Genomic DNA, 9,784 nt, shown 5'->3' with positions numbered 1-9,784 from the left:
AACATTAATTTTAAGCAAACAGAAAAATGTTTCAGTACCAACAGGGTAAAGCTGTTTATTTAAATATCTTTACGTGTGTTTGCGTTGTCAAGGAAAAAGGTATGTCTGTGAGAAGCTTGTGAATGGCTCTTTTTTTTCCCAGCATTTTCAAAGTATAACTAAATTTGGCAATATCAGATAAACAAATTCCCCAGTACAGTCTCTCAGATATCACAGATATACTGGGATCTGGGGTATGGTGTGCATGGCTTAGCAACATACCTAGCAACCATAACAAATAAAAATGTCACGGTTCAGCTCTTCATTAAGGCCTGTAACAGGATTAATAAGTGTTGTGGAATGTGTGCTTGTGCTTTTGCTTTAGCGAGGACTCAAACTGTGATATAAATCTGTGGGAGGGGACAGGGCAGCATTAATGTATGCACTGAGCACCAGGCAGTCCTTCTTGAAGGTGCTGGTTTGGCACAGCTGTAATACAATCCAGATTTTAGCCAGCCATTTAAAATAGCTGTATTAATACTCTTTTCTGTGTTTAGCAAGAGAATTGTCACTCTGGCTTGTGGGGTTCTCTCTCGTTAGGCTGAGGGTCTGCTTGGTGAATGTGTGATGGCACCTACAAGGTTAGGCCATTCATTGGGTTGCCAAGGTTTGTCTTAAGACCCCTTTCCTGGGCAGCTTTACATTGAGATGTCCTGTGTGGCTACACAGACACTTGGGAGAGCGGGAGGAATGCCCACAGTGGCTTTCCAGCACCCTATTCTCATGTGCCGTGGGAGGAAATTACTTGATCCCTCCTTGCTGGGATACACCTACTATGCCTGCTGCAGCTGATGAATTGTCAGGATGGTCTGCAGCTGTGCGCATGCCCCACGTGCTCTGGATTTCCACAGGCTGCCAAGTGGGAAGCAGTTGGAACAAGATGCTATTTCCTTCTCCATCCAGCAGCTTTTGGGATAGACTTGGATGTGCGCAGGCAGACAGTGTGGGCTCCAGGTTGTTCTGGCTCTGCTACAAGCCAGATGGGAGAGTCACTCAGGAAGCCAGTGCTACAAGCATCAGGTCATCTCTTTAGGCCTCAGTGCAGTGCAGACCATGGCAAGGTGACTCCAGAGAGAGCCTTGAGGTGAAATCCCAGCTCTGAAATCCCAGGATGCCCCTCAGGATTTGAAGCAGCGAGGCATGCGAAGTCACTCTGTGCTTTTTGAGAAATACAAAATTCTTCTCTTCTGAACTGGGAGGCCAAGAGGAGACAGAGCAACTCCAGGAAGCTTTATAAGGAAACCTGGAGAGAATCCTCTCTGAGACAGTGCTGTGAAAAGGATCCTCCTCTATCTAATGCTGCTATCATTCCCTCCCTAAAAGGGGAAAGAGATTGGTACAGGTCACTGGGTAAAACATTCAAGAGGTCCAGGGCCATAGCAAAGGTTAAGTCTCGATGTTTTGTTTCTGGGGGGGGGGAAAAAATCATTTGGGTTCCTCTTTCCTTCTATAAACCTATTTGGTCTGGTAGATATTCCAGGAATCTCTCTATACATTTAGATTTGGGATTACTGTCCTTCCTGAGCAGGGGAGGGCTCTCATCAGCCCTTCGAGGGGTGGTACGGTGGCTTTGGGGCTCTCCCAGGGCATGCAGAGCAAATCTGGAGCCAGCTGCACGTGGACTACTTGCCTTCAGTGCCAGCAGGGGAGCAGAGGCAAACCTAGCTATTTCTTGGGCTCTAAAATGTTATTATCCCAAGGAGAAGTTGTATTTACCAGGGCCAGAAGAGCTTCATACTGCACATTCCAGGCTGCAAGATGTTGCAGTTGCTGCTCTGGGAGAGGGAAAAATCTCCTTTAGTCAGCTCAAATGCTGGCCAGAGGTTTCCAGCCCAGTCCAGGCACAGCAGAGCCAACCTGAAACTTTTCTGGGGCTGAAAGAGAGATCTGCATCCAGCTAAGGTTGTGAGACATATAAGCTTCCCAGCTCTGATCCTTGGGCTCTTGGGGCAGGCCAGAAACGCTTGGGAGGATGGGCACCACTTTGCAAGCAGATCAGAGATGCTCCTACACGTCCCTGTGCCAGTCCCCTGTGTCTCAGTGCATCTTGAAGAGAGGAAACCCGTTCACCTTGGCCTTGGGAACTGGGAAAATGCTGTCAGTGAAGGATTACTCTGCAATGAAAGCCTCCAACGCAAAGGTCCAAACACCCATCCCCAGCCTCATCAGCCAGCTAAAGCATCAGATGGAAACTATTCAGAAAGTCATCTTCTCCTGCTTCCCAGCCGAGGTGCATTTCATCCATCCCGCCTGGCTGTGGGCAGGATTCGGGCTCTGCCATACTGGGAAAAACCACGTGCAGAAATCCAGCAGGTGGTTGGAGTTCCCTTCAGCCCCCAGACAGTGCTAGTCTGAATCTGCCAGTCCCTTTTCAAGGCATGGTTCAGTTCCCCCTGGTTCACTTGGGACATGAGGCAGTGCGGGTGCCTTGTGTTGGAAAACCAGGGAGAGGGGAAGGAAGAGATCAGGTCTCCGCAGAGAATGCTCCTTGCAAAACCCAAGGGGTACAGTTTGCTTCAAACCAGTTTCTTCACTTGTACTTTTCAATCCCTTTCCGCTTAGCGTATGGACTTCTTTATCTTAAGAGCAAGACTTCTTTAAATCTGGGCTAAGTTCCCTAGAAAAGAAAGCTGCTTTTTGAAGGGCTACCAGGTGTCATTGCAGAGCCCTGCTCTGCTGTGTTTTCTTTCCTCCTGCATGGCACTAAAGCTTTTCCACCCAAAGCTTAAGGTACTTTGACCACGCAGCTCCCCGTGCCTGTCTTCATTGGCACATCCCCACACTTCCTTCCTCTCCTACCCCGCCCTCCCCAGCAGCATAAAGCAGGAGAACAGAAACGACGACAAGTTATAGTCCTACAAACCCAGAACCCATTCCCAGTTGGCTGTGGGTGAACACACCCTACACACGCTGTGGATACTTTATTCTGCTCTGCACCTACTCAGAGGCTATATCGTCCTTTAATTGTACTAAATGAGAAAGAAACATGCATAATGTTTTTGTGGTTTACATGCACAAGCGCTGCACTGGGGAGCAGAGGTGAGCACCACAGTAGTGCCAGCCCTGGGCACGTGTTGCAGTACCATGGCAGGAGCCGACAACTATTCCTACAAGAGGACAAGGGGTGTTAAAAAATGAGATATTCACACCCTGAGCTCTTGCAAGACAAGCACCGTGCTCAGCTGAAGCGATCCCCATGGCACGTCCATGCCAGGTCACGGGTGGATGCAGGTGCATGACCCCATCCAAGAGGATTAAGGCATGGGACAGCCTTCCAGCCATCCCTCATCTCCAGCTCGTCATGTAGGATGGCACCGAGTCCTTCCTGCATCTCTGGGGACATCAGGATGGCTGACCCCAACCCGAGCAACAATCTCACTTTTGGAGGGTCCCACCCCAAACTTTCTGCTTCAGGTGTAGGCTGGGAAGAATTTCTCCATGTGCTCCCAGTGGTGCAGTGTGTTGTGCCAGGCAGCTTCAGGGCTTCAGGGCACAGCTGCCACCACCCCAAGCAGCACCGAGAGCTTGAGCTCCACTCAGCAAATCTCAGCTGGGGGTCTTGGTGTTCAGAGGGAAGCAAGCCCAGCCCAGTGCAGAGAAGGGCTGACAGCACTGGCTTAGCTTGTTTCCTACAAAAAAGGAATCAAAAAAGAAGTAAGCACCTTGGTTTCTACCTGTCATTTGCATTGCATAGGTGCAGAGGTTATAGGATGTCCTCCTGGAGCTGTGAGCAAAAATAACGCCCTGCTCCCGCACTCAGCAAGCAGATAACCTGCATGCAGTTTGTCGCACATCACGTGCTGCTTTTTCCATGGAGGTGGGAGTAAAAAGCACCTGGAGACTCAGACAAAATCACCTCAGTGCAGAGGGGGGACAGCTGGCTTCAGGGCTCCAGTGCTTGCTGGCACCTGTAGTGCTTTCATCTGAAAAGGGACCATAGCCACCACGCACATGAGAGCATCCAAACCCTGCAGCCGCCCCCTGGTGTGCCCTAGAACTCATAGGCAGAGACGAAGAGTGTGATTTTGGAGAGATGCTTGGCCTGAAAGGTGCGATCCAGGTACTCGGACATGTCCACATCCACCTGGATGGTCTGGGGGCCCTTCAGGCTCTGCACCAGGATGAGCTCCCCGGTCTGCCGGTCCGAGCGCTGCATCACAAAGTGGCCCCGGTTGTTGCCTCCCACAATGCCAAAGCGGAGACTGTCGGGTCCCGGCCGGCCGGGTGCCGCCGCCGTGGCCATGCGGAAGAGCGGGGTTGGGGTCAGCAGATTGGAGGGCAGGGGCAAATAGTGGAAGGAGATGGTTTTGGGCGCCTGGTGGCACGATCTGCTATCCATCGGGCAGGGGTTGCGCTCGCACTGGCTGCAAAGGGAATGGAGGAGGAAGTTCAGGGGGATCCCCAGTGGTCCTCCTCTCTGCAAGGAGGGACTGGGGGGTTGGGATGCCCCACGCACAGAGCAGGGCCAGGTCTCACGTGCGGCACTCACAAGGGAGATGTTTTCACGTAGGTGATGTTGCCGCCGGGCTGGGGACACTCGGGGCTGACGCACTGGAAGCCCCCTCCTGTGTTGATGCACGTTGTGCCCCTCGTGCAGTTGTCCCGCGACAGAGCGCACTCGTCGATGTCTGCAAAACAGGCAAGCAACAGAGACCTGGAAACCCTTATTTCCAGGTGCATGTTGGCAGGAAACAGGTGAAATGGAGCAAACCTTCGATAGGAATAAGGAAAGCGTGGAAGCTTCCCACCCTGCCACTTGCATCCCTCCCTGATCGTGCACTGGGTAAGGCTGCAAACCCAGATCGGATGGAAATAATCACTAAGTTCACCCCCAGATCTCACTTTCCATCAACTCCTACTCTTCTCCTACTGTTGCTGCCCAGGGCCAGCAGGGGTTAGGGCAGCGGGATGGGCTTGTTTTCTTAACTTTCTGCTAAGCTCACTGAATGCGTCAGCACACCAAGAAAGGTAAGGGCGGCTTACCTAGCAGTAAGACCAAGGGCTTTTACTGCGGATATGTGTTGGGAGTGTTACCAAGATGTTATGAAAACATAGCATAGCAGCAGAAATCACATTGAAAATGGGGAAATGTAAAATTTTTCACTATGAACTACTTTTGGGGCAATCGTGCAAGGTTGGACAAAGCGGAAAAGCTGTCCACGCTGCCTCACCTTCACAGCTCTTGCCGTCGCCCAGCAGGCTGTACCCACTGGGACAGGCGCAGCGGTAGGAGCCGGGCAGGTTGACACAGGCGTGAGCGCACAGCCGCGGGGCCCCTTCTGCCTGGTACAGCTCACACTCGTCCACGTCTGCAGGGAAACAAGCAGAGCTGCACACCCACGGCCCCTTACTCCTCACCCTGCGGCTCCTTAAGCCCTTACCCTGGCAGAGGCTGGCGGCGGCTGTGCCGCTCATGTGAAAGCCGGGCTCGCAGCGGCACTGCTGGGCGTGATCCACCTGGGCACAGCGGGGCTTGCGGCTGAAGGCAGGATCGGCTGTCGCACTCCATGCTGGGGGCTCTGCAGGGCACCAGGGGCAAGGTGAGGCCAGGACACAGCACGCACCCAACCCGAGCACCCTGTGCCACCCACCTGTCTGCGTGCGGTGCTGGCAGGCGGCCCCGCTCCACGGCGGTGGGCAGAGGCAGCGGTGCTGGCCTGGTCCCTCTACGCAAGTGCCACCGTTCTGGCAGGGGCTGCTGGAGCATGTGCTGAGCTCTGCAAAAAGCCAGGTTTTGTCTGTTGTATTTTGAAACAGCATCACACCAAACTTGGACCACGAGAATCCCTCTTGTTCCAGTAAGCCCAGGTTGCGTCTGTACTTGCAGGACCCCAGGAAATGCTCCCACAGCTGTAGCCACATCCAGCTCTTCAGGAAGGGAAGTGGTACCTGTGCAGCGCGGCTCCTGTCCGCTCCAGCTGCCATCGGCCTGGCATATCCGTGTGCTGGAACCCTGCAGCTCGAAGCCAGGCTCACAGGCAAAGTGCACCTCGTGCTCCACCAGGTACTTGGTGCCGAACATTCGCCCGCCAGCAGGGGCCTGTGGGGCTGGGCAGGACACTGCAATAGACCAAGTGGGGGGGAAGTGTTGATCTGCCTGAGAACAGAAGGCTTTACAGAGGGATCCGGGCAGCCTGGATCGATGGGCTGAGGCCAGCAGGATGAGCCTCACCAACCCGAGTGCCGGGTGCTGCGCTTTGGCCACAGCAGCCCCACGCAGCGCTGCAGCCTTGGGGCAGTGGCTGGTAAGCTGTGCGGAGGTAAAGGCTGCGGGGCCGTTAGCTGACAGCTGGCTGAACGTGAGCCAGCAGTGTGCCCAGGTGGCTGAGAATGCCAATGGCATCCCGGCTTGTGTCAGCAGCAGGAGGTGAGCGTCCCTCCACACTGGCACTGGTGAGGCCGCACCTCGAGTGCTGCGCTCAGTGCTGGGCCCTCACTGCAGGAAAGACACCGAGGGCCTGCAGCGTGTCCAGAGAAGGGCAGCGGGGCTGTGAGGGGTCTGGAGCACCAGTGTGATGGGGAGCGGCTGAGGGAACCGGGGCTGTTCAGTCTGGAGAAGAGGAGGCTCAGGGGAGACCTCGTGGCTTGCTACAACGACCTGAAAGGAGGCTGCAGAATGAGAGGTAATGGCCTTAAATTGCAGTAGGGGAGGTTCAGGTTGGCTGTTAGGAACAATTCCTTCTCCCAAAGAGCAGTGAGGCAGTGGCACAGCTGCCCAGGGAGCGGTGGGGTCACCTGGAGGTGTCCCAGAGCTGTGGGGATGTGGCTCCAAGGGATGTGGCAGTGGGCGCAGTGGGGTGGGTTGGGGTTGCACTGAATGATCTCAGTGGTCTTTTCCAACCTTCATGATTCAAATTCCAAGAGCAGTGGGATGGGGTCAGCGGGCAGAGCCACGGTTGTTCATCGGTAGCATCCAACCCCAAAAGACCAAAGACCCTCGAGCCCACTGCTCACCCCATCGCCCCGTGACTCCCTGGCACTCACCAGGCGTGGGCTCCGGGGCCGCCTTGGCCAGGGCTGCATGCAGCGTGCTGAGGCGGCTCTTCATCAGGCGCAGGCCCTCGGCGAAGCGCGTCTCCTGCCCCTTCAGCAGCTGCTGCATCTGCCGCACAGCTGCCAGGAGCTGCTGCCTGCCTGGGCAGCCCTGCGGGCACAGCAAGCGTTCAGCACCCACAGCCCCAGCACCCACCAGGCTTCTCTAGGTCCCATCATTTGCCCCCGTTGGCCAAACACGGGGGTTCTGAACCCAAACATCATCATGTGGCGAATCGTTAACTGTGGCATGGCCTCCTACATCCTAACATGGCAACGCATCGCTCTGATAGCTTTGTTAGTCTTGGGAGAGATGCCACAGCTCGTCCTGCTGGATCTAGAGCCGTGTCCCACTTCCATGTTAGAAAATAATAGGAAAACAGATGTCTTGTGAGTTCTTCTGGGGCCAGAAACACTTGTGGGACTTCTGCCTGCAAGCTAATCGTTACCAAGGGACTGACTCATGCAGGCGACGGGCATCTTTATTATAGGTTTCCTGAGGAATTAACTGAAAACCGAAGGGAAAGAGCGAGAGCTGAGCACAGCAGAGTCAATTTTGTGCCTGGAGATTTGCAGAGCACGTGGAGCAGGGGATGAACAATCCCTATCGGGAGTGCATAACCCCACGTTGTGCCCCGAAGTGATGGGAAAAGGAGACGGGTCCAAGGCTGGAACCGAGCAAACAGAGCTGCAGGGCAGGGGTTGATCCACTTTGCAAAAAGCTACCGAGGGTTTGCAAAGGAAAAAAGAAAAGCCAGCCCCAAACAGCGTGCTCGAGGCACTCAGCATCATCCCCAGCCGCTGCTCGGGGCTGTTTCAGGGTTGCCGGGGATGAGCTGAGCCCTGCCGGCAGCTCTGGGGTGCACAGCACAGGAAGAGGGAGGAAAAAGCAAATAGATGCCTGGCATCCCGCGCACTTCAATAAACAGCTCTTTGTTAGGTCTGATTTTAACTTCAGGAGCCAGCAGAGCTCCCTGCGGGGTGCTGAGCCGTAACAAACCCCCACTCTCCCATAAAAACAGTGGTGCTTTTTACTCTGGGCGTACTTGGTCACGATTTCAGGTGCGGGGAAATTTAAAAACAAACAAACAAACAGCAACACAAAAGCAATACCGAAGCTTTGCTTTGCTTTGCTCTAACAGCCTCCGTGCTCACACCTCCCTCCCACAGCCTCGGGTGCCGGAGAAGGGAGCGGAGCTGCAGCGGGACGTGCGTTCCCCGCTTGGCTCACCTGCTGGGGCGGGGAACGCAAATTGCATCGAACTGCGAGGGGGGATTCGAAGAGTTGGGGAGCGGGAGGGTGCGTTTAGCATGCTCTAAGCCTCCTGCTTTGGGGAGAAGGGAAAGCAGATGAGATCTCGCAGGAGGCATCCCCGAGACCCCGCGGCGCCCAGCCCTGGGGAGGCAGAGGGACGAAAGGACGCACGTAGCCCAGACCCACGCGAGGACGAGGACGAGCTCACCTGGGCCGCCGGCGTGGCCAGCCGTGCCGCCGGGCACAGCAGCAGCAGCGGCAGCAGCAGAGGGAGGCTGCGGCGGAGCCCCGAAGCCATGGTCCCGCGGTCGAGCAGGGCTCTTGGCGGGAGGAAGGCGGTGAGCTCCCTCCGCCCGGCACCTCTGCCTCCTGGCTGGGATGAGTTATCCCTCCCACGCCGCCCTGCGCACCGCGGCCGGGGAAGCCGAGCCCTGGCGAACGGCACGGCGGCTGCCGGGCGCTGCTCGCACCCCGTGAAGCGGGACAGGGGCAGCGGACGGCGGAGCTCGCCCTGGAGAGCGGAGCTCGGGGCTCGCGTGGGGCAGCCGGCCTGGGGGCAGCCCGCGTCCTCCTCCCTGAGTCCCGGCTGTGGTCACCGTCATCCCGAATGGATGGGCTGGCTGCGTGGAGCCCTTCTGCCTGCAGCCACCTCAAGGCCTGCCCTGTAAGGGGGGGTTGCCTTTGGTTCATCACGCTGCCAGCTGTTTCACCTTATTTCCCCTTATCTCTTTAGCTACCTGGATTTCAGCCAACATCCACCGCTGCACCCCACCTTCAACGGAGCCCACGTTACCAGCCCGCAGGATTCCCATGCAGAGCAAATGTTTGTGGGTTGCAAAAATGCCACTCCTGGGGCACATGCAGCTTCTTCCCCGAGCCGGTATCCCCTTCCCACAGCCACACACTGTGGGGTGCAGTGAACACCGTGCAGTATGTGGGGTCCCTGCACCATCTGCTGGGCATGGCGCAGTAATGAGAGCTGGGTCTGGGTACCGGCAGGGCTGCAGAGGGCTCCTAGGGCAGAGTTTTGAGGAATGTCTTCCCAGCCTGCAGTGGGGTGCTCTAAATCAGCCTGTGAGATGGAAAGAGCAGAAATCCCCCCAAAACAGAGAAGGGATGCAAGCCCCAGAGCAGCTCTCAGGTAGGCCAAGGGCGGCTCCATCGCTCCTGGGCCTCCCCCATCCAGTCTCCCATAATGCCATCAGCAGGAGCGATGCATTTCTCTGCACACAGGTAGGCCAGGATGATCAGTGTGTGGAGATGCACTGGGGACAAACCAAAACCCACTGTTTGGATAGGAGATTGCAAAGGTCCTGGTGCTGTCATTTGGATTCTGCTTGGTGGTTTTCAGCAGGGATGTATCGTTGTATGAAATGCCCCCAGAGGGCTGTGTGTCAGCCCTGGCCATCCACAGTACTGCTCGTTGAAAAAGCAACTGAAAACGCTGAAAAGGGTAAA

General features: G+C 55.7%; 1 protein-coding gene across 1 annotated transcript; it reads right to left on the bottom strand.

Annotated features, from left to right (window-relative positions):
* Window positions 1-2,912: 2,912 nt before the first annotated feature.
* Window positions 2,913-9,246, bottom strand: FBLN7 (fibulin 7). Its single transcript, XM_010706386.4, has 9 exons — window positions 9,064-9,246; window positions 8,535-8,988; window positions 7,024-7,183; window positions 5,929-6,099; window positions 5,631-5,756; window positions 5,421-5,558; window positions 5,211-5,348; window positions 4,529-4,667; window positions 2,913-4,403 (listed from the first exon to the last, which is right to left on the bottom strand). Exons 2-9 carry the CDS (start codon window positions 8,622-8,624, stop codon window positions 4,031-4,033), a joined length of 1,335 nt encoding a protein of 444 aa, XP_010704688.2. The 5' UTR covers window positions 8,625-8,988; window positions 9,064-9,246; the 3' UTR covers window positions 2,913-4,030.
* Between the last annotated feature and the right edge of the window lie 538 nt (window positions 9,247-9,784).

Source organism: Meleagris gallopavo, chromosome 2 (assembly GCF_905368555.1).
Source record: "Meleagris gallopavo chromosome 2, MGAL_WU_HG_1.1, whole genome shotgun sequence".
In the NCBI taxonomy this organism is placed as follows: domain Eukaryota; kingdom Metazoa; phylum Chordata; class Aves; order Galliformes; family Phasianidae; genus Meleagris; species Meleagris gallopavo.
Note: the sequence above shows the minus strand (reverse complement) of the source record. Positions and strands in the feature narration are given on the sequence as shown.